Genomic DNA, 24,516 nt, shown 5'->3' on the forward strand with positions numbered 1-24,516 from the left:
AATGAGTTTTAAAAAGCTTCGCTCTGTTTAAAACTCATCCAGCTTGTCCAGCCCTAATCCCTGCTCCGTGGGCTCTGGAGAGTGCTGCAGGAAAACCCTGCAGCCTCACGATTGCCCAGGGACCAAAAATCACTTCCCAACACTAAAGCCCAGAATGAGGCTTTTTTTCCCCACACTGGGATATCTGGGAATGGGGAGCAGGCTCTGTGTTGCTGGTGATGCCTGCAGGCTTAGGCCTGTGATGGTACAAAGGTCAGGCAGCAGCCCAGGCTGCTCTTGCTTATGTGTTTAGGTCCACGAGTCCTAACCTTTTTCCCAGAGTCCAGGGTTCCTGAGTGCCTCACCTTGCTATTGGAAAAAACACACTGAAGTTGCAGTTACAGCCTCAGGGCTCCTGGCTGACTCTCTTCTGGGCCACCAGCTTTTCCCAGAGTCCAACAAAGTATTTCCCAGCTGGCAGTGGCTGTCAAAAATCCTTATTTCAAGCCAAAACTTGAATTTCCCATCTCTCCAGAGATCATGCACTGGCAGGAAGACATGGACCTGTCTGCCTGGTGGGGTGCACAGGCTGCCATCTCCTTGAGCAGCAGGACCTGGATCCACCCAGTGCCACCAGAGAGGGACTTGGATCCACCCAGTGCCACCAGGGAGGTGTGGGCCGGGCCGCCACGGGCCGGGCAAAGTGCGAGGCAGGTGTGGCAGGAGACAGCCACGGACAGGTATGTCCCTGCCAGCCCCGGTGGGCACAAGGGGTGGGCAGAGGGGGTGCTGGGGTCAGGGAGGAACTGTGGGCACGGGAACAGGATGTGGGCCAGCACCAGCCACAGGGCTCGTGCCACCACGTCTCTGCCATCTGTCTCTTCTCCACTCGAGGACCATGGGGCTCCGCAGTGTGACCATCCTGCTGGGCATCACCCTCCTCCTGCTGGCACCTGGCAGCACCCAGGTGAGCCCTGCCTCAGCCTGCCCTCCCGCTGCCCCCTCTGATGAGGGGACCCATGTGTGACTTGTGCCCCCCTCGGAACCCCCTTGTCTCCCCACAGGCTCTGAGCAGCTCCCGATGGAAGGACCTGGCCACGGAGCAGGACTTGGCTGAGGAAATGTAAGAAGAGCCCGCATCTGGCTTGCAAAAACCAACATCCCAAAATGGAAAGTGTTTTGGGGGGGATGGGGAATAAATCCCCCTTGGTGCTTTGTGTCCCCTGAAATTCAGGAGCTCCCAGCTCCATCTCCCTTCCTTCCCGAATTACGCCAACTCCCTGAGCATCCAGCTGGCTTCTCTATTCCTTTTGTGGAACAAATAGTTTAAGTTAGCCCCTTTGCACCCTGAGATCCTAACTGGTGCTTCCTGGGATGTGGGTAATCTCGCCAGGGTCCCTGCACTCCGCTGGGGTGGGATTCCCCTGGGACAGGGTGGGATTTGGCAACCTTTCCAAGCTGATTTTGTTCCCTTCCTCCAGCATCCTGGGCGTAGAAGCCAACGAGCCATCAGAGGGTGAACCTGGTATAAAGGTCTTCTCCAGCAGTGCCTGGGCTCAGAGGGCCCCACCCCAAGTCCAGCAGCCCCAAGATGATGCCAGGGAGGCCAGTGCCCGTGTGCCATTCTGGATGCTGGCCCCAAAGGTGCAGAATGGCCCGGAGGAGGATCGTGACTACCTCTACCACCCTGAGGATAATGCCAGGGAGGATGACATCTACAAGCCGCTCCGGATGCTGTCTGTGGCGGTGCAGAATGACCCCGAGGAGGACCGTGACCACATCTACCACAGCTGAGTGGAGATGTGCCCGGGCTGTGAAGTGAGGGTTGGGATTTCCTGGGGAAATTTGCCCCTTCCCACCCAGCCTTGAGCCTCAACAATAAACCCACTCCCCTCTGCACATCCTGGTGGGCTCCTCATTACTGGCAGAAAGCTGCTGCTAATTGCAGGGCCTCCAAACCTGCAGGAACTCTCTCAGGATTACTCCAAGGCACCAGGCAGGGGGAGGATGCTGCCCTGGGACAGGAGTCTCAGGGCCTCAGGACAGACTCACCCCAGCCTCAGTTCAGCCCAGGTGAGGCTGAGGCCAGACAAACTCAGCATATCGGTGTTGTGCCCCAGAAGGTGCCACAGGCTGTCCCCTTGCAGGGGAACACACGGACCTGTGCTCCACGAGGCTGCTCCTGCCCAGCCTAGTGTCAGATGAGGCGTGGTGGGGGCTCAGTGAAGCCCAACATTTCCCAGCTAAGGCAGGACCTCGCAGCAAGGATGCTCCATCTCCCAGCAGCACCTAGAAAACCTTTTAATAGCGAAGGCAGAGGTGGTCCCCACTGCTGGCTGTCACCCCAAACACGTATTGCTCGCCGACGGGTCCCGGTCCCCTCTGCGGGGTAAGGCAGGGGGTGGACGGGCTGCAGGAGGCCGTGGGGACCTGCACCACCCCAGGGACCTGCATCTCTTGGGCTCAGCTGTCGGTGAAGTTGGCCTTGCGCTTCTCCACGAATGCTGTCATCCCCTCCTTGCGGTCACTCTGGGACAAGCAGAGAGGTGAGGTTTGGGGGGGTTGCAGCGGCCCTGTTATCCCTCATGCCATGGGATCATCCCCCTACTCACAGTGGCAAAGGTGGCGTAAAAGAGGCGCTTCTCTGTCCTGTTCCCCTCTGTCAGTGTCGTTTCAAAGGCTGAAAGCAAGGGAGAAGTTGGGGAGACCCCTCTGCCTGGCCTGGCAGCCCCCCAGGGAGTTTCCAGTTGGCCCCTAGCCCCTACCAGCATTGACTGATTCCTTTGCCATGGCAGCCACCAGCTTGGAGTTGCTGGCAATCTTCTCAGCGCAGGCGATGGCTGCGTCCAGCAGCTTCTCCACAGGGTAGATCTTGCTGACCAGACCTAGGACAGGCAGTGGGAAGTGGGGGGATGGCTCCCTGCCTGACCCCTGCAGTTCCAGGGCTGTCCCATGCCCCCACCTGCCTCCTTTGCCTCCTTTGCTGAAATCCGGTCCCCGGTGAGCACCATCTCCATTGCCAGCGACTTCCCCACTGCCCTGGTCAGCCTCTGTGTCCCGCCGGCACCTGCGGCATTTAGGGAAGGTACAGAGAGGGATACCCGGGTGTCCCCACCCCAACTGGGATGGAAACCCCTGGCAGGTGCCTGCTTCTCACCTGGGATGGTTCCCAGCAGGATTTCGGGTTGCCCGAACTGCGCCTTCTCCCCGGCGTAGATGATGTCGCACATCATGGCCAGCTCGCAGCCGCCTCCCAGCTGGGGCAGGGGAGGCCGAGATGGGTCAGGGGGTGCCGGGGAGGGGGCGGGGGGGGCAGGGAGATGTTGGGGACACTCACGGCGTAGCCATTGACGGCGGCGATGATGGGTTTGCGGACAACGGAGACCTTGTCCCACCCGGCGAGGAAGCCACTGTTGTAGCACTCCTGGAAAGTTTTATTCTGCATCTCCTTGATGTCTGCGCCAGCTGCAAAGGGAAGTGCAGTGGGACACCAATCCCTTCCAAAACTTAGGGGTGAGCAGAGGCCCCAGTCCTACCTGCAAAGGCTTTCTGGCTGCCGGTGAGGACGATGGCTCCCACCTCCGGGTCATTCTCCATGGCCTCCAGCGCCCGCCGCAATTCTGCCATGAGCCCCTCGCAGAGCGCATTGAGCGCCTGCGGCCGGTTCAGCTGGATCAGCCCCACGTTCTTCTGTGCTCCCGTCTTCTGTACCAGCAGGTACTGGAATGCGGCCCCTGCCCGCCGCACCAGCACTGGCCCGTTAGCCCATCGGCTGCCGGGCACTGGGCAGACCCCCGGCCACCCTCGGCAACGCCTGGCCACCGCCGCTCCGAGCTATTTAAAGGCGACCTTGATGCCAGCGGTCACCGGCAGCCGCCGGGACGTCACCGGGAGCTTGGCTCGGGGGAGCTCCCAGTGCCACCCTAGCCCGCGAAGATGCGGCCCCGCGACCACCCTGTGCGGGGACAGTGTGCGTGGTCCAGGCAGCCGGTGCTGGCATCTGGAGCCCGGTGCCCAGGTATGCAGCGCCGCTGCCCATACATGGCGCAGGGCCCCGGTGCCCGGTGCTGGAGCGCAGCTCCGGAACCACGTGCAACTCACTGGGCACAGGCCCGGGGCTGGGACCGTACCTTGTGCTGGGTCCCGGTGCCCGGTGCTGTAGCCCCGGTGGACAGCCCAGGAACTGTGCCCGGCGCCGAGACCGTATTTGGAGTAGGGACCCGGTGCCGTGGCCTGCTCCGCAGCCCAGGGACCACGTGCAGGTCGATGGGCCCGTGCCCGCCAGGGGCTACGACCGTGCCCGGTGCCCGGGTCTGAGCGCTCGGCGAGGCCAAGCCCACCCACCCGCGGTGCCCTCCCGGCGCCCCTCCCGGTGCCCCGGTGCTCACCGGCGCTGCAGCCCCGTGCGCCGCTGGGGGCGCGGAGCGGCGGCGGGAGGCGCGCTCGGGGGAGCGCGGCGGCGGCGGCGGCGGCGGCGGGGCGCAGGAGCGCTCGCAGCGGGGCGGCCATGGCGGAGCGCGGAGCGAGCCCCGCCCCTCCCGCCGCCGCCCATTGGTGCAGCCGGCCCCGCCCCGCGAGGCGCCGTCCCCATTGGCCGGGGCGGGGCCGAGGGGCGGGGCCGGGACCCCCGGGCCGTGGGAGGGGGCGCGGACCCCGAAGGCCGCCCTGAGCGGGGGTCCCGCCGTGCTGCCCCGCGGAGCGCGGGCGCGGCCGGGGCGGCGGGGTGTGGGGCTTTAGAGGCGCCGCGGGGAACGGGAAGGGAAGGGGAAAGGGTAAGGAGGGGGGGATTTCCCCGCCGCCCCCCGCGCGGGGAGTTGGGGGGGAGTGCGGGGGGCGAGGCGGGAGCGCGGCAGCGGGAGCGCGGCCAGGGAGGAGTGGAGAGGAGCGGAACGAGCCGGCGGCATCCCTGGGCCAGGTGAGCCCCGCGGGCGGGGAGGGAGGGGCAGGGGTGTGAGTGTGCCCCGGGGCCGGCTGTGTGCGAAGCCAGGGGAACGCGTGGGTGCGAGCGTGCGCGGGAGCATCATCCGCAGGGCTCTGCGGAGCGCGCGTGTGCGAGCGTGTGCGGGAGCATCATCCACAGGGGCGTGCGGGAGCGAGCGTGTGCGGGAGCATCATCCACAGGGGCGTGCGGGAGCGAGCGTGTGCGGGAGCATCATCCACAGGGGCGTGCGGGAGCGAGCGTGTGCGGGAGCATCATCCACAGGGGTGGGGGGAGCGCGTTTATGCAACGCGCGGGCGGCTGCGTGTGCCGTGACACACGGGTGCGTGCGCGGCCCCAGCACCCGCGCAAGCGGGACACGTCGGTGCGCGGTCCCCCGCCCTTGGCCGGGCGCGGCTGAGCGGCGGGGCTCTCCCTCCCTCCCTCCCTGCGGCAGGTGCGGGATGCGGCGGAGCGCGGCGGCGTGCTGGGCGCTGGTGCTGCTGGCCGCCACCTTCTGCGACACGGTGGCCGGCAAAGGTGGGCGCGGCGGCGCCCGGGGGGCGGCCCGCGGCGCGGCGCGGGGAGCGGCCCGCAGCCGGCCGAGGGCGGCCGTGCCCCGGTACGGCTCTGCCGGGGCGGCTCTGCGCGTGGCGGGGGCGGCGGCGGCGGGAGCGGCGGCCGGAGTGGCGGCGGGGGCGGCTCTGCGCCGGGCCCGGCTGTCCGGAGAGCTGCAAGCGGGAGACGGCGTCGAGTACCGCGACGGCAACTGGACGGCGGCCGCCAGCGCCTGGACCTCCGCCGCGCCGGCCGGGACCCCGCCGGGCCGGGCGCTGCCCTGGCTGTGCCCGCTGGCCGCCCTTCTCCGCCGCTGATGGATTTTGGGGGACCTGACTGTGCCCGTTCACCCACGACGCCGCGAGGACCGGCCGCCCCAGCCGGGGCTGAGCCCCATGCCCCGGGCGAGCAGCGGCTCCCGGGGCTATGGCCACCCACCGCCGGCGGGGCAGGACCCCCGCGGAAGACCCTCCACCACCACCGCCACCGCCCCTCCACACCGAGCCAAACCCCGCCGGCTCGGGCACCCCTCTGCACCGCGCCCCTGTCCGCGGCCTCGCCGTGTCCGGAGGCCGAGGAGACGGCAATAAAACCGGGCGAAAGCAGGTGTGGCTGGATGCGGGGCGAGGGGCGGGACCCTGGGATGGCCAGCGCCCGGCACCTGCCCACGCAGGCTTTATTTCGCGATGGAGGCTCCAGCGCAGGCCCAAACCCCTGCGAGGAAACAGCTCCCTGACGGTTTCCAAGTGCCAGTCGGAGGCACCAGCCCTTCCCCAGGTTCTCCGGGGCGGGCACAGCTCTCCCCGGGAGCATCACAACAGCGACACCACAGGGCATCCTGTCCATCCTGCCTCTTGCCCAAAACCGGCGACAGCCCTGGCAGAGCCGCTTCAATCACACACCGTAGCTCCCTGCTGAGGTGTCCCCAGCCCCATGGGGCACCAGGGTGTTCCCAGCCCACATGGCTGCAGGCAGTGCCTGCCCAGTGACAGCTCTCAGTCCAGTGTCACATTGCCCAGGCGTCCTGCTCGGAAGTCCCGCAGGAACTCGTAGGCAGCAGCTGGGTAGTTGAGCATCATCACGTTAACGTCCCCTGGAGATGGCAGCGGATACAGGAGTGTCATGAGCTGCCCCGGGATCCCCCAGAATCCCAGCCCCTGCACCCCAGATCACCCACCTGTGCCTGTCAGCACCTTCACCTTCTGCGTTCGGCCCTGGCTGAGGGCCACGTGCTTGAGCAGGGGCTCGATGTGGTCGCAGGGCTGGTCCAGCCTGTAGTGCTGCACGTACCTACCAGAGGAGATGGCTCACACCCTGCTGGCACTGCCTCCCCCCAAAATTCCCTGGGGATGGCATCTCCATCACTCTCTTGGGACCCCTCCCCGCTGGCTCACCCAAACTGCTGCTGCTTGTTCAGGGTGTACAGGAGGTAGTCGGCCATGATGTCCTCCCCTACCAGATGGTCATGGATGGCTCCTGGAAAATAGGGTCAAGCCCCAGCTTCCCTAAGCCCTGCTGAGCCCTGGCCAACCTTCCTTCCACCCCCTCACACCCAGGGGCTGTGAGCAGCAGTGTCACCCCAGCCTTGGGTAGCAAGCCCCAAGGCTGCATTTGGGGACTGCTCCCGGCCACAGCCTCCAGCTCACCACACAGCGCCAGCTTCATGCCCGTCTCCACATCCCCCAGCCTGGGGGGCAGCACGCCAGGGGTGTCCACCAGGTACATCTGGGGCTTTTCACACACCTGGCATGGGGAGGAAGGGCTGGTAATTAGCACCACACGGCTAACGAGTTGAGGCACCGAGCTTGAGTTAAGGTCTTGCTGCAAAGGGGACCTGAGTGATCCTCCAGGATCAGCTCGGTGAGCTTGGAGGTCTCCTGGACGCAGGGACGGTACCTGGATCCTGGACAGCACTGCCTTGGTGATTCCTGGCTCACCCCCCACCGCAGTGGCTTTGCCTGGGGGGACAGACACAGTCACGGACACACGTGGCACCGTGCCCACCTCCTCCCCGAGCCCTGGCACCGTGCAGAAATACCCTTCTTGAGGTGCAGCCTCCGTAGGGAGTTGATGAGAGAGGACTTGCCCACGTTGGGCACACCGATCACCAGGATGTTGTACTCGGAGCTCTGGAAGCCAGGGAGACACAGGCAAGGAGCAGCTGGTTACCAACCACCCACCCCTGCAGCAACAGGCAGCTGCCACAGGGAATTATCCCAGTGTTTGCCGGCACTTCTGGCACATGTGGGAGCAGCCTCATCCCTTGGCTGGAGAGGGGGGTGACCCTCCTTCTGCTCTGCACTGGGGCAGCCTCACCTCAGGCAGTGGGGGCAGTTTTGGGGAACCATAATGTAGAAGAGATGTAAAGGTGTCAGAGAGTGTCCAAAGGAGGGACACAAGGATGGGGAAGGGTCTGGAGGGCCACACAAGGGCTGGCTGAGGTCACTTGGTTTGTTCAGCTGGAGCAGAGAACACTGAGGTCAGACCTCACCGGGGGCTGCAGCTCTTCCCAAGGGCAGCTCTGATCTCTGCTCTCTGTGATACAGACAGGACCTGGGGAACATCTGAAGCTGTGCCAGGCCAGGCTCAGGCTGGAGATCAGGGAAAGGTTCTTCCCCCAGAGGGTGCTGGCACTGCCCAGGCTCCCCAGGGAATGGGCACGGCCTGAGGCTGCCAGAGCTCCAGGAGCGTTTGGACAGCGCAGCCAGGGATGCACAGGCTGGGATTGTTGGGGTGTCTGTGCAGGGCCAGGGGCTGGACTGGATGGTCTTTGTGGCTCCCTTCCAACCCAGGATATTCTGTGACACCCTGTGCACGTGTCTCACCTCGGCCCTGTGGTAGCGTGGGCCATCAGCCACCAGCTTGGCAACCATGGGGACAATCTGCAGAGGAACAGGGACAGGGCTGTCACTCTGTGCCCTGGCTGGCACAGCCACTCGCTTGGTGACACTGTGCCAGCGAGATGTGCACAACAGGGGCTGAGCAGAGGACTTGGGACAGCTGGAAAGGCAGCAGCCAGCTGGAGCACCGAGGGGCTGGGAGTTCACCAGGGAGCAGGGCTGGGCTGCTGCCCCACTACCTTCTTGACATTGACATCACGCTGGCAGTCAGTGAAGACCACGTGCGAGCATCCCTGCTGCCTCAGCTGCTCCAACACCGCCTGGAGGGGACGGGAAGAGGCACTGCTGTCACCTGCCTGCGACACCACGGCTGCCCCCCGCCCGGCCCTGCCCCGGCGCTCACCGGCTGCCGGCGGCGATCAGCCAGATCCATCTTGTTCAGCACCAGGACGTGAGGGCGGATGCCCAGCGCCTCCTGCAGCGCGGGGTTACGGCCCGACAGCGGAATGTGGCTGCGCTAAGGACAGTGACTGCAAGCGCGTAGCGGGACGGGGATGGAGACGGGGTGGAGAGGGGCAAGGGTGGTCTGGAGGGACAGGGGAGGGGGTTCTCCGGCAGCTGTGGAGGATATTCGAGCGTCGTGCACCTCCACGAGGCAGTCGGCGCGGCGCAGCGCCAGGCGCATCTGCCGCAGGCCTGCAGCACACAGCACAGCGCGGGGTGAGCGCGCAGCGGGCGCGGCGGCGAGGAGGGGGAGGGGGAGGAACTCGATCCGCCGCGCTGCCGCCCCTCACCTTTGGCCATGTGCCGCGGGAACCACGAGGCCACATCGCGGCCGCCGAAGTCGAAGCGCTCGCGGAACGCTCTCGGCACCGTCCCCGCCGCCCTCAGCGCTGCCCACACCCTCATGGCTCCGGCGCGTCACTTCCGCCGCGACCGGAAGCGGCCTCAGTGACAGCAATGGCGGAGCCGCAGCCGCCGCCACCGGGGCCTCCGGGGGGCTCGGCCGCGCCTCACGCCGGCACGGGGGGTACCGGGGCCCGCGGGGGGCACGGCGTGCCCCCCGCTGGCCCCGGCACCCCCCGTGCCGCCGTTTCTGAGCCCCAACCCGCTCAGCCCACCCCGGAGCCCACCCCACGGCCAGGCCCGACGCAGGACCCGCTGGACGACCCCCGCTTCACCATCTCCAGCACCAACTGGTATTGAACCAGCACCGCCCCGTGGAGCCATCCCCGCCGCATCCACCCCGCCACGGAGAGGAAGAAGCCGCCGGCGCGGAGGTTTCTCAATAAAGCAGAGACCGGAGGGCAAAGCAGCCGGGTTTATTTTGCTGCCTCACGAGTGAGGCGCGGGGACGGGCGCCTGGAAGAGCTGGTTGAGCCGCTCGGCCTCTCGCCACCCCGACAGCAGCGCCCCGTGGGTGGTGGAGTAGAAGGTGCGGTGCGTGGCCTCGCCGGCGAAGAGGAGCTGCAGGGGCTGCGGAGAGGCGGGGGGTGAGCACGGGGGCCGCGGGGCTCCGCTGGAACATCCTCAGGCCCCGCAATAAAAACCCAGAAGCGGACACTCTCCCTTCCCTAGGCGCCCACCCCGCGCCGTGAGGAGGCTGGGAGGAGCGGCCTGTCCACGACCTTTATGGAAATGCCCCCACCCCCGCGGAGCTCAGCAGGTGACCCGAGCATTGGTGACCCCCGCAAAGGGCCGGCACCTCCCTGTGCTCCCGGAGCGGCCTGTCCCCACCCCCGTCTGTCCGTCCCCCTCACCCGGGGGTCCCGGGGGTCCTCGGGCAGGGGCTGTGCGAGCACATCGATGTCGTCCCCCGAGCTGCCGACGGCCACGTAGCTGTAGGAGCCGCGGGTGTAGGGAGAGCTGTGCCAGCGGGACCGGAGCACGCTCCTGGGCGCGGGCAGGTTCGGATTCCCTGCGGATGGAGGTTAGGGCTGGCATCGGGAAGTGCCCCGGGGCAGTGGGCGGGCGGGGAGCGCGGCCCAGGCACCTGTCATCGTGCGCAGGACGCGGGTCATGGCGCTGAGCACCTCGGCGTCGCTCAGCGTCTCCATGTGCTCCGACTCCTTCCCCGCGATGAAGCCGCACAGGACGTGCCCGTGCCTGGGGCGGGAATGCGGGGCTGAAAGCTGCTGCCCCTCCCCGTGCCCACCGGCGGCCCAGAGAAGGGCGGGAGGATACCCAAAATCCCCAGCCACCTACTGCTCTGGCGGCTGGAGCACCACGAATCCGATGAGCTTCTTGAACCAGTTGGCTTCCAGGTCAGTGCTGGGCTCCTCCAGGGGCGAATCGTCCTCCCACACCACTTCCAGGAGCTGCTGCTCGGGCTCCCAGAAAGGCTGCTCGAACTCCAGGAAGATCTTGTTGTTGGTGCCGAATCCCAGGTTGCGAATGGCCTGTGCTTTCCGCTCGGGAAGGGGAGGCTGGAAGAATTCCTGGTAGTGCTCCTTGAGGAAACCTGCAGCCACGAGTTTGGGCAGGCAACGGGGCAGCTCTCAGCTGGGCTCCTAAACGGTGTCTGAGATGCTCTGACCTCCCCAAAACCCCTTTCCAACCTATTCCCAGTGGGAGAGGGGAGGCTGGGAAGGGCTTTAGGCAATCCTTCCCCTCCACTTGCCCGTCTCCAGCCCATCATCCGGCTGGTTGGAGGGGACGGGCAGGGCAAGGGAAGGTGTTGGTGTCCTCACCTAGCGGGACAGTGATGATGACGTGGTCAGCAAGGAAGACATCTCCATCCTCGCACTCCACCCGGACGGGGAAAACCCTGGCACCGTCCCCTTCCTCACGGAAGGACCCTTGCCACTGGATGCTCCTCACTGCCTTGTTGAGCAGGACGGTGCCCTCGGGCAGGTCCGAGAGCAGGCGCTCGGCCAAGCTGCTGTAGCCACTGTGGGAGGAGTCACCGCTGGAGACGCGGCGGCCCCTGGAACGCTCCTCCGCGTCCCGCTCCGGAGCCCCGCGCTTACCCTGGGAAGGTGCAGTCCAGGCCGGGCAGCGACACGTACTCCCCGAAGGGCTCCAGGCCCACCAGGTCCATGCTGTGGGTCCCGCTGATGCAGCACTCCAGCTTGAGGCAGGCGGCGAGCACGGCCAGCTGCAGCCGCCGGGCATCCTCCTGGCCCCCCGCCATCGTGGGGACCGTCCGGGCGATCTCTGCCCGCAGGTACTGGCCCACGCTGGGCCACGGCGGCTCCTTGGAGCCCTGGAAAGCGCGGGTGGAGGCCAGGAGGGCGTAGAAGAGGTCGCGGGCTTCGCGCACTGCCTTGGCATTCAGCACCTTCCCCGAGCTGCCGTAGGTGACGGACGGCATCGGGGGGTGACCCCCCGCTTCCACCTGCTGGTTCTCCTCCCGGGCGGCCTCCGGGCTCAGCAGGCCGTAGCTGGAGGCCAGGCAAAACACGGGATTTCCCGGCGAGGGGCCGTGGATCCAGTGTGCCCCCATCTCCGCCAGCCCCGACGCTGCCGGGAGGGAGAGCGGGTCACCCCGAGCCGTGGCCGCGGAGAAGCCCTGGGGGCGCGGCGGGACCCCCGGAACGGCCGGAGCCGGCGGGCCCTGCCGCGCCCCCGGTGCCCCCCGTGACCGGCTTCCGTTCGATCCCCGGCTGCCCGCCGGACCGGCCGCCCCCGCCACGTGTCCAGCCCGCCCAGGTCCGGCCCCGGCGGCCGGGGTGCGTCAGGTGCAGCTCCCGCATCCCGGTACAGCCGCCCCCTGCCCCGGCCCGCCCCCCGGTGCCGCCCACCCCCCGTTCCCGGAGCCTCCCGCCGGCCTCCCCGCCCGTACCGAAGGGGCGGGTGCAGACGCGGCCGCCGGCGCGGGCCGCCGCCTCCAGCAGGAGGAGGGAGCCGTGTCCGCGGAGCCGCTGGGCCGCCCCCAGCCCCGCCAGCCCCGCGCCCACCGCCACCACCCGCCGCCCGCTGCCCTCCATGGCCGCCCGCGCCGGCCGGTACCGCCCTCCGCCGCCGCCGGCACCGCCCGCCGCCAACGGCACCGCCCCCGGAGCGGCCCCGGCCCCGGCCCCGGCCGCGGCAGGGAGGCGAGGAGGAAGGAAGGGATGGAGGGAGGGATGGATGGGGAAACGGATGCAGGGAGGCAGGCGCGGATGGATGGGATGGATAGATGGATGGCCGTGGGTCCCGGTGCGGTGATGAACCAGGTGCCCATGGAGGACAGGAGAAGGCCGGGGTGGGAGAGGGGACCCCTCCTGGAGCAGGGGCAGGTCGTGACCACCTCCTCACCCTCCTCCTCTCCCTGCTCTGCTCCGCCTCGTCCACCTTGTGCCGTGGCGGGCCAGCCTGGTGAGGTGGAGGAGCAGTGGATGATGCCCCACACATCCTGCCACACATCCCAGCAGAGCTGCCACAAGGGCCAGTCCCAGCGCTCCCACCCACCCGTGATTCCCAAACCTTCATGCATACAAGAGTCTTCACTCCCAAGGCTGTCTGGTGGGTTTTTTTTCGCCAGCAAGCGTTCCTACCGCCTGCCCAGGGGTGGGGCAGGGTACTGGGATGTACTGGGATAGTCCCCAGCTGGGACCCTGGGAGAACCCACCGTGCCACCCAGCTCTACCAGCAAGAGGGTTACTGTGTCCCTGCTGGCCCTGGCAGCTCCCCAGAAAATATTCACATGCAAGGAAGAGCTGAGTGTGTCAAAGAACAGGCTCCTGAGTATCTTTGAGTATTTATTTTGGAGGGATTTTCCCCACCTCCGGGTTTGCAGCGAGCAGCACAGTGGGATGGGCTGGAGACATCAGCCTGGCAGCAGCTTCCTGGGGGGACAGTGGTCCTGCAAGCCAGCCCAGGGCATTTGGGGTCACCAGCTCCCAGGGGTGAGGGATGATCATTCCCAGTGTCTTGGTGCTGAGCCAAGCAGACATTCCTGAGGACCGCTGGCCCCTGAGTCCCAGCCCAAACAATGCAGGCAAGTGCCTGGCATGGCCCAGACAGAGACCTTCCACTTCCCTGGGGACTTGTCTTGGGGAAAAAGGATTCTCCAAATCCAACCTGAATCCCCCTGGGCTGCAATCTGGGGCCAGAACCCCTCATTGCATCACCTGTTGCTGCTGCCAAGAAGGGTTTGGCCTCATCCACCTCCTCTGTTCCTTTGTGTGCCACACCTGGGGGGCTCCTCTCAGCCTGTCCCCCCCACAGCCAGACTCAACTGGCCCAGCTCCCTCCCACCTCCTCAAAGGCTGGGTGCTCTAATCCACTGCACAGCCACTATGGGGTGATGGCAGGGTCCCCATGTCCCCCTGGCACAGCTCAGGGTCAGCACCATCATGTTGGGGCCCTTCCAGCAGGGCTGGTGGCTCCTGCCTGCTCCGGTGCCTCGGCTGACCCCGGTGCTGCTCCCAGCACGGTGCCACCGGTGCTTGAGGAGCTCCCAAGCAAGGAGGAGAGACCCCAAGAACCAAGGGATGAGTGGAAAGCACCATCACCACAAGCGTGTCAGGCCAGCAGGAAGGAGGGGACAGCAGGGAGTGTCCCACCCCCTCCTTGAGCTGTCTCAGCTGAGGGACAGGGGCCAGGCCACCGGCACCTCCCCCGGGAGCCGCCGCTCTACCAGGACTCCTCCATCAGCTTCAGGATGCTGCTGTAGAGGCGCCCAGCGGCGTCCAGGCCCCAGATAAAGTCCCAGTGGTTCCAGTCGGGGATGTGGGCGTAGGTGACGAGGTGAGAGATGCGGGGCAGCAGCAGGAGGATGTCCCTCTGGTCAGCTGCCCAGTCCTGCCCTCCGGACCACACCGCTGTGGGCACCGGCATCTCCTCCACGCGGTACAAGGGTGGTGTGTCCTGGAGGGACACGGGGGTCTCAGTTGGTCAATCCCTGCAAGCCATTCTGTCCCTGCACCACCCTGGATAGACCACCCAGCACCTCCAGCTGCCAGCGCTGCCACTGCAGCTCCTACCTGGTGGTACACGGCTGGGTTCTTGCTGCCGTAGTCAAAGGCTTTGAATTCTCCAGATTTTATCACCTGGGAAGAGAGGATGGATCTGCTCTGGGAGGCCAGCGAGTGCTGCTGTGTGGGTCTCGCATCTCCTGGCCCCCTCGAGGTGCCTGCCATGAGAGGGTGCTCAGAAGGGGTTTGTGTAAGTGCCTGCCCTCCATCTGCCCATCTCCAATCGTGCCAGCTGGCTGGGGACAAGCAGGACAAGGAAAGGTGTCGGTGTCCTCACCCGTGGGACATTGCAGGAGGAGATGGTATCCATGCAAAGCCAGGCTTTCCACCTTTTTTAATGGTGGAATTTTGAGCTCTGGCTCCATGCCTGTCCCTAGCCATGGGCTGACAAACCAAGGAGCTCCATGTGTCTCCTTGGCTGCCCTGGTGCCACGCTCTTCCCTCTGAAATCCTGCTCACCACCAGCTGAGTGTGCAGGGCGCTGCTGGAGTGCCTTCAACAACCTGATCATCCTTTTTTCACCTACCCTTACCTATAATTTGGCTCTGCAAGGAGGCACATGGGTGGGGTTTCTCCAGCCTGACCCCATTTCCAGCAGGGCCAGTGCTGAAGCTGCAGAGTCCATCTCCAGGGGGCCCAGGACCCCTTTGGACGGGGGAGATGTTGTTGGGTCCCCCTTTTCTTCCTCATCCACTTCCCCCAGCCTCTCCTTGGGCTTTCACCCACCAGCACCCAAGTTCTGTTTTGGCAGCTCCTGGGGTCTCTCAGCATCCATCTGTGGCCTCCCCATCCTGTCCCTTGTCCTGCCTGGCACAGCGCAGGACACACACGGCAGTGTCCCCCGGTCCCCAGAGGCACCAGAGCAGCTCATCCTGCATCCAGCACCTCTTCTTATTTCTTGCCTTTACTTTCTCAGGAGCTGCCAGTGTCAGAGATCCCTGAACTCTCATGTCTGCCCTGGGCACAGCAGACTCTTGGTGAAGGGACCATCCTGGGGGTGAAGCATCCATCCACGTGTCAGGGATCCTACCTGGGCCCAGTGGATGATGTTTTTGACAGAGGTGCCTTCCGGATAGTGGGATGTGTACACATCCAGCCGTGTCTGCAAGGAAACATACCCCAGCTATTGTTGTTTTCCAGCGGATGGGAGTGGAGTGGCAGCTGCCAGGTGTTTCCCAGAGCAGTCACTGCTGAGTCACGCTGCCTGAAGAGCTGGACCAGCTTCAGGAATATAATTTTCATTAAAAACCAGTTGCTGTGAGGCAGCATCGGGAGGAGAGAGATGGGGGATGAGCTCTGGAAGACACCTTACCTGGGCTCAGGGGCTGTGCTAAAGGCCTCAGTGACCACCTGAGGTCACCCAGAAGCTGCTTCAGCAGCTGGGTCAGAGCAGGGGCTGCACCCCAGAGGTGTTGTCAAGGGCCACCTGGCCACTGACATTTACCCAGCAGTGCCTGGGGGCTTTTCCTGATCCGTGAGGAAAAGCACGTGGCAGAGGGACGTGTGTTGCCCATGCAGGGTCTGCTTGCTGCGAGCATGGGGGAGCGAGTGGCTGTGGCAGGCTGGGCAGGGCGGGTGGCAGAGCAGCGTCCCCACTGGCATGTCACACCCACCATGTTGAGGTTCTTCTCGTTGTGGCCACCCATCAGGAAGAGGAGGTTGGCACAGGGCCTGTGCAGCAGCGTGTGCCTGCACAGCTCCGGGAGAAAGCGCCACAGCTTCCTGATCCGCAGGGACGCGTCCGTTCTGCCCAGCAGCAGCTGCGGGAGCAAAGGGCGATGTGCCTTTCCTGCTTTTTCCTCCCTGCAGCCCAGCTCCTGGACTGTGCCAGCAGCCAGGCAGTAAAGGGAATATCCAGGAGCCAAGCCTACTGCCCCCCTGCCCTGCTGCTCCACAGAGGTGGGTACAGCTCGGTGCAGGAGTTGATGCTGACTGAACACACGACAGGGAAATCAATATTCACAACTCTCCTCTTTCCTCCCACCTCCTCCAAGCACTGGGTCTGTTTCTCATGGAATCAACATGGCAAAGCTGCTCTTTTCCAGGTGTTCAAGCCTATGGACCCTACAAGTGCCCCCATGTAAAGACCACGTTTATCCTACAGATGGAAAGAAGACATGCGCTCAGCAAGGACTGTATGTGCAGCTGAATGGTGCCTGTGCCAATAAATCAGCAGGAATTAACTGTTTTCTGCTGCATCACAGAACCCCAGGGGTGCAAACGGGCATGCAAACCATGCATGACCATGATCTGGGCATGATCCCTTCTCTAGAACCAGTTTTGGGGCAGAAGGGCATGGGGTAATCCCTTACTTGAATCATCTTGAGCTTGTTGTCCAGGAGGAGCAGTATCTTCATGAGTGGAGTTTTGGCATTCTTGGGTACCGCTGCTGGAGCCAGGGCAAAAAACATTTTGACTTTCTGAGCCAGTTCGGGCATGGATGAAAACGCAATAAACGCTGAGAAAACAGAAAAACAACCTCAGACTTGCTCCATCTTTCCTCAGGTGCTTAATCTGAGGGTTCACATGGACCTAGGTCTGTTTAATTCATGATCTCTGCTTGGAAATCTGAGATCTCCTGCCACCTTCCTGCTAAATGTTGGTGCAAGAGATGCCCAAAGGGAGGCAGCACCTTTATTCCCTTGGCTGACCAGGCACTTTTTAAGCCCCAATGGAGGGGATGCCTTTGCTTTCTGCTGAGCAAAATGAAGTTTTTCAAGTCAGGGTGATGGGTGACCCCTCGGAACTCACCGATTGAGCAGCCCTGGGAGTAGCCAACGTAGTGGAGCTGCTTCTGCCCCGTTTTCTGCAGCACAAAGTCGATGGCGGCTGGGAGATCGTACATTGCCATCTCATGGAAGCTGCAACACAGGAGGGGGATGTTGGCTATGAGGCTGCAGCAGGAGAGCAAACTTACCTTGAGCTGCCTTGCATTGCTCAGCTTTACATCCTGGGCTGCTTTTCCAGGAGAAAATTGCTGGCATGGATCCCTCCTGCCATGGCATCATCCTCCCCTGAAAGAGCTTAGGCCTCCCACGGCCGTGCTGAGCAGTAAATAGACTGTGCAGAGCCTGGCCAGCATTCCAGTGCCTCTCTGCAGACCCAGGGCTGGCTCCCACCAGGATTACAGCACCAGCTCTGCTCCTTGGGATGCTCTTTCCCGGAGGGGAATGGAGCACCGGTTCCTGCCCGTGTGCCTGTTGGTGGGACGTGGTGAAAGGCAGACCTGCTGTGTGAGGATTTTCTAAAAGCCTGTTTACGAGCTTGTGGATTCTGCTCTGAAGATCAGCTCTGGAGAGGCAGTAGCAGCTTAAAAAGAGGGGACAAGGGGCAAGAAGGTCTAGGAGCAGGGGAGGTGGCAGTGACACTTGTGGACATCTCAGCGGTGTCCCCGTGGACGAGGCAGGGCTGCTGTCTCTGTGTCCCCCCCCTGTGCTCTCGGCAGCTGCAGGGAGGTGCTGGCACCGTGTCAGCAGGCAAGTCTGCTCAGGTCCCTCCATCCTCCCCCGGGAGAGGCTGTGCCAGGGATCAGGCGCTCTGACTTGCCTGCTCAGAGGCACCCACCTCTGCCTAGAGCTTGGGGACAGGCAGAGAACATCGCCAGGCTTTTGTAACGTGCTGCAGCCCACCTGAAATCCCAGAATTCCACCTGGTCAGCTGAAAGGTGCTGGTGTCTCCGGGAGCAGCTGGTCCCCCGGCTGTTTGCCAGCCACACATCGTAGCCAGAGTCTGCTAGGATGAAGCCAAGGCTGTTGTTAGCCAGATTTTCCACCCAGTGGCTGCCTTCTCCAAATAATCCGTGCTGGAGAAACACGACTGGCCTGGCCCCTGGGTGCAAAAGAAACAGCACATTTAATTGAACCAGATTCTCTCTATTCACTCACCCCAAATTAAGGCCAGTAAAGACTCTTCCTTGCGCTGCCAGAGGACATGCAAAATGTGTATTTTCACCGTATGTTCTGGCTCTGAGCGTAAATTGGAGAAATCCCACGGATTCAGGATTTTTGCTTTAACAGTGACTATTCCCCTGGCCTGTCTGGGTTCATCCATTCCCCTGCTCACATTCAGGGCTTTTTTTTTTTATTTTTTTTTTTTTTATTTTTTAAATTTATTTTTTCATTTTTATTTTTTTCTGGCTCTGAGTCAAATAGAGCTGTACCTCTCTTCTCGGGCTTTTCTCTTCCATGAGGAATTCTGTTCAGGTGGATGTAGTAGCCATCACGAGTCAGGACTTCATACTCCTCACTGGGGTACCCTCTGTAGCAGATGATTTGGCTCTGGGGGAAGGAAAACCCAGGTGGGAAACTTTCCATAGCAAAGGTGTTTATATGACTTGAAGAGACCACCCTTGGTAAAACCGAAGTTCTGGGCTGTGCCCAGGCTGTGTTGGGATCAGCTAGGGACTTTTTTGTGACAGAGGATGCTCTGTCTGAACCTCACCCCAGTGATCTGCCCGAGGGAAGGGGAGATGCTCAGCCGTGGGCGGCTGCGGGGCTTGAAACGCTTCCAAACACGACGATTGAAAAGGAAAGGATTTCCTGACGCCTGACCCCGCTTTACTGACGGCTGGCACCGATTTCCTGACGCCTGACACCGACAGCAGCACATGTCACATCAGGCTCCCAGCTGATGTGCCGGGCAGATAAGGTGGTGGGGCAGACGGAACCTGCCGAGCTGGGCTGACTGGAAGGGCAGTGGGATAAACCCCATGGGATATTCCTTGCAGGGCTCCCAAGGCTCTGCCTGAGCTTTATTTATGCTGAAAACTCCACAGACTGGGAAGTTTCCAGGTAAAATCCAGCTGTGGTCCTGCCCCACACGTTGCTGTTCCCTCCCTTTGTCAGGTTGGCAGGAAAGATTAAATGCAGCGAATTTAGCACGGCTTGGGTCCTGCTAAACCCAGCTTCAGAGCCTCCCAGGGCTCACCTGGACACGGCCCTGAGCGATTTGCTGCAGCTGAAGGAGAGGAGCCACAAACAAATATCTACCCTCTGGGGAGATATCTGATCAAATCCAGTCTGGGATTATCCCCATCTCCAACTGCCCTGCTGCTAAATGAACTTAATTCTGCTGGGAGGAGGAGCTTGTTAATGATGGTGGGGAGGCAGCATCATCTCACAGCAGCTCAGCCCTCTCCATGTGCCCTCCACCCCTCTCTCCTGCAGCTGAATGTGCCCAAGCTTTCAAAAGTTTCAAATTCAAAGTTCTCCTGACTTACAGTGTTCATGGAAGCCTCAGGATTTAGAGCCTTTTTCTGCTTGGTGGCATCTTCAGCGTTCGTGGGTGCTTGTAGGAAAACCAGGATTGCAAGAAACAGCCACATCTTGTGCCTGTCTAAATAATAATAGTAACAACAACAAAAAAATAATGGTAATGATAGTAATAACAGGAATAGGAACACCAACAGGATTAACAACAGCAAAACCAGTAACACTGATGCTGCTGTTGTTATCGTTGTTATTATTGTTGCTAGAATTGATATAAAAATCTGTTTCTACTTGGTTATGATGAGTTAAATTCATCACGTATCATTTTCTGAGCTGTGAAAGTGGAGGGAATTCCCAATTTCTGTTTCTTTGTGGTCTACATGAGAATTTTTTATAGTCCTCTGTACAGACAGGATCTGGTACTAGGCAGGAGCCTTTTTAATATTTTTAATGGCAAGGAGAAGAGAACAAGCTGTGCAAAACCAGAACTAAACCAATACCATTGGACCAGTTGTCTCACAGAGGAAATTAATCTAAAGGGGGAGTTTAGGCTGTGGAAGGAAAGTGTTTAGTGGGACTGGGCTATGACTATGTCTATACTTTTCTCTATTGTTTCTCTATTGCTTAGCTTTTGTACCCAAAACCTACTGTAAACAGAAGGACCCTATGAACTGGAACTGGTAGAGTCTCATAAGAAGACTATTGATTAAATAAGTGTAGCCTCAAAAAACCAGAAACCTTTTTGACCACCTTAGAAGCTCCTGAGCTGAGCAGAAGCCTATTTTTAAGGCACACAATTAATATGATATCTGATTTCTAATGTTTTGCCAGGCTCTCAAAAGTTTGAGCTTAAGTTCAGCCCAGCAGCACAAACTGTGAATTACTCTCTGCCTCCCTCCTTCTGCTCCCAGTGCATCTCCCACACCACGAGACTTTCCTGCCCTTGGAAATATTCCCAGCAAACCTACCTGTGGTACCACCAAGATGCAAGTTAAAATAAAAAAGATGCTCTTCCCCTTCTTGGGGCAGCTCCAAAAGGACACAAATCAGAAGGACACGGAGGAAAAACACGTTACCAGGCAGAGCCCACTGGCTGGTCTGAGCAGGCTGGTGGTGGCAGTGCTGGTGGCTCTGTCACCACCAGAGATAAAAGGACCACGCTGTGTCAGAGCCCAGCCACGCTGGCACACTGCTGTCCCTCATCACGTGCCTTCCAATTAACAGATGTGTGCTGATCACTCCTGTGGCACCTCCCTCGGTGTGGCTGTGACTTTCGTGCGTGGAGAGGATTGCGTTCCCGGATCGGGGCGCTGGGGAATTCCAGCTATGGAGTTGCACCTTAAGCTCATGATAGCCAAGATGAATTAAAAACAAACAAACAAAAAAGCCAACAGCTTTTCTTCGTAAATGTAATTTCCTAACTCCCAGGGTAATTTCCTGTCTCCCAGAGTTATTTAGAAGAGTTCCTGGTGCAACAAAAAAATTGGGGCTCTACCATCTTTACAAAGCCTCAGCAGCATGCTGAGCTCCCCAGGGACAAACAAGGACAGGTCAGGCCTCGCTGCCTGCCTGGATGGGACACACATGGTCATTCCACCCCTTGTGAAAGGTGACAGTGTCGTGTTAGCAAGGGGCAATTCACAAAAGCTCTGCAGGAGCTTTCTGGAAAAGCACAAGGCTGCAGGTGTCACCAGCAGCCAGCGGTGTGGAGGAGAGCTGGTGCAACACCTCTGCTTGGCCAAAGCCACAGAGATGAGGTGTTTGTTCCCCACCTGCAGCCCGTGACTGCCTACCTACGCCTTTCCCTGCCTTGGTAGCCACCTAGAAACCTGTGGCTGGCTCTGCTGGAGCGTGCCTTCCCTGGCTGTGGATTGGGCTGCCTCCCAGCGCTGCTGCCAGCCGTGGTGCGCGAGCGGGATGTGAGCTGTGAAACGCAGCCCCAGCACGCACCCTGCTCCTGCTCCTGCTCCAGCCTGTGCTTGTCTCTTGGTGCCACAGCTGCTGGCACAAGGGGCTGTGTGGGTGTCTTCCTCCTCGTGGCCAGGGCCTTCACTCCTTCATTACCTTCTGCACCTGCTCTGGGCTTTGGGAAATGTCTTCCCTCGCTTGTGAGCACAAAAATCCCACTACAAAGAGTCAGCGGATCATGGAATGGAGCCCATCTAGGTTGGAAGGACCTCAAAGCCCATCTCATTCCACCCCTTGCCCTGGGCAGGGACAACTTCCACTATCCCAGGCTGCTCCAAGGCCCAAAGGCCAACCTGCCCTTGGACACTTCCAGGGATCCAGGGGCAGCCACAGCTGCTCTGGGCACCCTGTGCCAGGGCCTGCCCACCCTGCCAGGGAACAATTCCTTCCCAATATCCCATCCATCCCTGCCCTCTGGCACTGGGAAGCCATTCCCTGTGTCCTGTCACCCCAGTTCCCTATGCAGGGTCCCTCTCCAGCTTCCCTGTATCCCTTCAGGCCCTGGAAGGAGCTGTGAGGTCTCCACACACCCTTCCCTTCTCCAGGCTGAGCAGCCCCAGCTCTCCCAGCCTGGCTCCAGAGGGAAGCTGCTCCAGTCCCCTCAGGAACTCCTTGGCCTCCTCTGGACCTGCTCCAACACTTCCATGCCCTCCTTCTGTTGGGGGCACAGAACTGTGCACAGGTGGGGTCTCACCTGAGTGGGGCAGAGGGGCAGAATCCCCCCTCTCCTGCTGCCCATGCTGCTGCCTTCTAACTCCACTACTTGCTCTCTAGTAGAGTTACTAAGTAGTAGTAATGGTAGTAATAAAATAAAGTAAAAGAGGTTGGAAAGGCAGCAGAGACTTCTCTGCCATCCTCAGGTTGTGGAATGAGGCCATTGGAACAGTGTGTCAGTGCTGAGGTGAGTGTGTGATTCAGCACCTGGAGTTATCCTACCTGTGCTGGAAGGAGAGAAGGTGCCAAAAACAAGCAGCTGGATTTTTACTGAGGAGCTCCTGTGTAGCTTAGTCAAAGGGAGGAATGAAGACCTTTGAGGACTTGAAGGAGGCTGGGTTTAGATGGGCTATTGGGAAGGAATTGTTCCCTGGTTTGGGTTGGAGGGCAGCCTGGGATAGTGGAAGGTGTCCCTGCCCATGGCAGGGGGTGGAATGAGGTGATCTCTAAGGTCCCTTCCCACCTAAACCATGCTAGGATTCCACAATTCTCAGAGGGATGTGTGTCCAGGTGTGACATGGAAGGCGAAGGTTTCCAGCCAACGAGTTATCCTTTGCTTCCTGGGCTCCACCTGAGACCCAAACCCTGTATTTTTCTTGGCCTCTGAGGCCCTTTAAGAATCAAAAGCTCCATCTTCTGGTGTGGTGTGTTGCAGAAGCCTTTTGTTAGCTTCACACTTCATAGATACTAGGCAGCATTGCTGCTGGATGCCTTTCATGTTCTCCTTTGAGGCATCACAGGACTGCAACCCCACCTGCTGCTGGCACAACAGGAAGAGAAACAGCCCCTGGCATCAACTCTGTCCCCACTGCCACCTTACAGGGGCAGGTCTGCTGCTGCTGAGTCACCTCCTCTGAGGCACACCGTGGCACGTTCCTCAGCCCTCAGCACAGGGACTGGAGCTCATCCTGTCCTGGGCTATCCCAGGACAGCTGGTGCCCTGCTGTTTTCTCCTGCAGCCACCAGGCTGTGTGCCCAGGGTGCTGGCTGGTGCCTCTTGCCGAGCACAAGGGTAAACCAGGCACAAATCATCTGTCCCTGGCATCCTGAGCTGGGAAAGGGAGTATCACCCTGATTTTAGCAATGAGAGAATGTCAGCTCTTGTGCAACTCCTGCCAGATAAGCACAACTCCCTGGCAGTAACCTTGGAGAGCATGGCTCAAGTAAAAGAACCTGACGAGGGAAGCAGTCCTTATCTGCTTGTAGCTCTCCCAGTTTAAAGTCCCTTTGGCTAGGCTGGGATATCTCTGGTTATTATTGTTACCTTTGGCAGGGTTTTGCCTGTGCTGGAGTTGCACAGTGGAGCTTGAGGAAGCAGCTGATCTTTTCACAACACCTTGTTGGAGTTGTTCGGGCAATCATTCCATTCGCTACAATGAAATGCAATAAACAGAAGCATAAATGTTCCTGAATGTGGATTGGGAAATCATGGAGATGTGATCACTGGTGCTTTTTCTCCAGTAATTCCCCCCCTGTTCCTGCGTTCAGAAGATCCCAGAACAACCCTGAACTTCCTCTACTTCTTCCCTCATCTCTCTTCATTGAACAATTGGTTTTAAAGCGTATTTTACAGCTAAAAGAGTTTGGTTTGTGGGTGAACAGACCTGGCACAACGTGAGCAAAATTTCTCAATAAAGAAGTACCTACAGTTTTCAAATTTGGTGCAGTAGTGCTCTTGAGATAATTTTCCAGCATCCTGGAGAAAAGCTGATCTGGCTCAGCTTTGCCAAAGCCCTGATCAGGGCTATCAGAGATGTTTAGGGAGCAGGAACATGTCCCACAGGATTGATTCCAGGGAATCAATCACAGAATGAACTAGGCTGGAAAAGACCCTTATGAGATCATCAAGTCCAAGATGTGACCTAGCACCTCCTCATCGACTAAACCATGGCGCTGGGTGCCATGTCCAGTCTTCTTTTATACAAGTCCAGGGATGGTGATTCCACCACCTCCCTGGGCAGACAATTACAGCTCCCAACCACTCTTTCAGTGAAGAATTTTCTCCTGATGTCTAACCTAAACTTCCCCTGGCACAGCTTAGGGCTGTGTCCTCCCGTTCTGTCAGTGGGAGAAGAATCATCATGGTCAACGCTGGCTTGTGAAGTTTTGGAGAAAATGACATCTGATCTTGATTTCAGCTAACTGCAGCTTTCCATGGCCTTATACCATTCCCACCTGCTTGAAGTCCCATCACATGAAAATGCAAGTCTCAAAGGCCAGGGTCTCTCACTCTCAGAGGTTCAGCTAGCAAACTCCAAAGAAAATTTGAAAATTACATTGGCAGTAACACAGAAATTTCTGTGAGTTCCTGAAAAAAAGTCAAAATGTTTTCAACCAAATGAAAGCCTGAATCTACTCAGCAATGCCTCTGGAAATTGTTTGCAGGCTGTTAAGGATCAAAAAGATGTGAAAAGGCAGCGCACCATCTGTCA

At 60.5% G+C, this 24,516-nt stretch overlaps 6 protein-coding genes and 1 long non-coding RNA gene across 7 annotated transcripts; 3 read left to right on the forward strand and 4 right to left on the reverse strand.

The window, feature by feature from the left end:
* Positions 1–460: 460 nt before the first annotated feature.
* LOC147652015 (uncharacterized) lies at positions 461–1,878 on the forward strand. Its single transcript, XM_086901346.1, has 4 exons — positions 461–719; positions 874–946; positions 1,044–1,102; positions 1,461–1,878. Exons 1-4 carry the CDS (start codon positions 520–522, stop codon positions 1,771–1,773), a joined length of 645 nt encoding a protein of 214 aa, XP_086757472.1. The 5' UTR covers positions 461–519; the 3' UTR covers positions 1,774–1,878.
* A 378-nt stretch (positions 1,879–2,256) lies between these two features.
* ECHS1 (enoyl-CoA hydratase, short chain 1) lies at positions 2,257–4,507 on the reverse strand. Its single transcript, XM_086901345.1, has 8 exons — positions 4,368–4,507; positions 3,516–3,713; positions 3,317–3,444; positions 3,137–3,236; positions 2,942–3,046; positions 2,745–2,864; positions 2,592–2,659; positions 2,257–2,508 (listed from the first exon to the last, which is right to left on the reverse strand). The coding sequence occupies exons 1-8, from the start codon at positions 4,486–4,488 to the stop codon at positions 2,443–2,445; spliced, it is 906 nt and encodes a 301-aa protein (XP_086757471.1). The 5' UTR covers positions 4,489–4,507; the 3' UTR covers positions 2,257–2,442.
* Positions 4,508–4,813: 306 nt separating this feature from the next.
* SPRN (shadow of prion protein) lies at positions 4,814–5,855 on the forward strand. Its single transcript, XM_086899045.1, has 2 exons — positions 4,814–4,894; positions 5,355–5,855. The coding sequence occupies exon 2, from the start codon at positions 5,362–5,364 to the stop codon at positions 5,770–5,772; it is 411 nt and encodes a 136-aa protein (XP_086755171.1). The 5' UTR covers positions 4,814–4,894; positions 5,355–5,361; the 3' UTR covers positions 5,773–5,855.
* A 207-nt stretch (positions 5,856–6,062) lies between these two features.
* MTG1 (mitochondrial ribosome associated GTPase 1) lies at positions 6,063–9,237 on the reverse strand. The gene is made up of 11 exons (XM_086899047.1): positions 9,090–9,237; positions 8,927–8,991; positions 8,699–8,803; positions 8,535–8,615; positions 8,281–8,337; positions 7,494–7,584; positions 7,352–7,413; positions 7,102–7,198; positions 6,850–6,931; positions 6,633–6,745; positions 6,063–6,548 (listed from the first exon to the last, which is right to left on the reverse strand). The coding sequence occupies exons 1-11, from the start codon at positions 9,202–9,204 to the stop codon at positions 6,451–6,453; spliced, it is 966 nt and encodes a 321-aa protein (XP_086755173.1). The 5' UTR covers positions 9,205–9,237; the 3' UTR covers positions 6,063–6,450.
* Positions 9,238–9,601: 364 nt separating this feature from the next.
* On the reverse strand, positions 9,602–12,239 carry PAOX (polyamine oxidase). The gene is made up of 7 exons (XM_086899044.1): positions 12,080–12,239; positions 11,265–11,757; positions 10,986–11,185; positions 10,501–10,756; positions 10,289–10,401; positions 10,056–10,213; positions 9,602–9,771 (listed from the first exon to the last, which is right to left on the reverse strand). Exons 1-7 carry the CDS (start codon positions 12,222–12,224, stop codon positions 9,631–9,633), a joined length of 1,506 nt encoding a protein of 501 aa, XP_086755170.1. The 5' UTR covers positions 12,225–12,239; the 3' UTR covers positions 9,602–9,630.
* A 428-nt stretch (positions 12,240–12,667) lies between these two features.
* Positions 12,668–16,670, forward strand: LOC147652017 (uncharacterized). The gene is made up of 2 exons (XR_015289644.1): positions 12,668–16,094; positions 16,241–16,670. It is a non-coding gene; the product is annotated as an uncharacterized LOC147652017 (long non-coding RNA).
* On the reverse strand, positions 12,965–20,496 carry LOC111931630 (lipase member M-like). Its single transcript, XM_023930330.2, has 10 exons — positions 20,371–20,496; positions 19,414–19,529; positions 18,355–18,472; positions 17,825–18,023; positions 16,947–17,056; positions 16,508–16,653; positions 15,809–15,955; positions 15,226–15,297; positions 14,205–14,270; positions 12,965–14,088 (listed from the first exon to the last, which is right to left on the reverse strand). Exons 2-10 carry the CDS (start codon positions 19,516–19,518, stop codon positions 13,855–13,857), a joined length of 1,197 nt encoding a protein of 398 aa, XP_023786098.1. The 5' UTR covers positions 19,519–19,529; positions 20,371–20,496; the 3' UTR covers positions 12,965–13,854.
* Between the last annotated feature and the right edge of the window lie 4,020 nt (positions 20,497–24,516).

The sequence above is a fragment of the Cyanistes caeruleus genome, chromosome 8 (genome assembly GCF_971803275.1).
Source record: "Cyanistes caeruleus chromosome 8, bCyaCae1.hap1.1, whole genome shotgun sequence".
NCBI classification, from domain to species: domain Eukaryota; kingdom Metazoa; phylum Chordata; class Aves; order Passeriformes; family Paridae; genus Cyanistes; species Cyanistes caeruleus.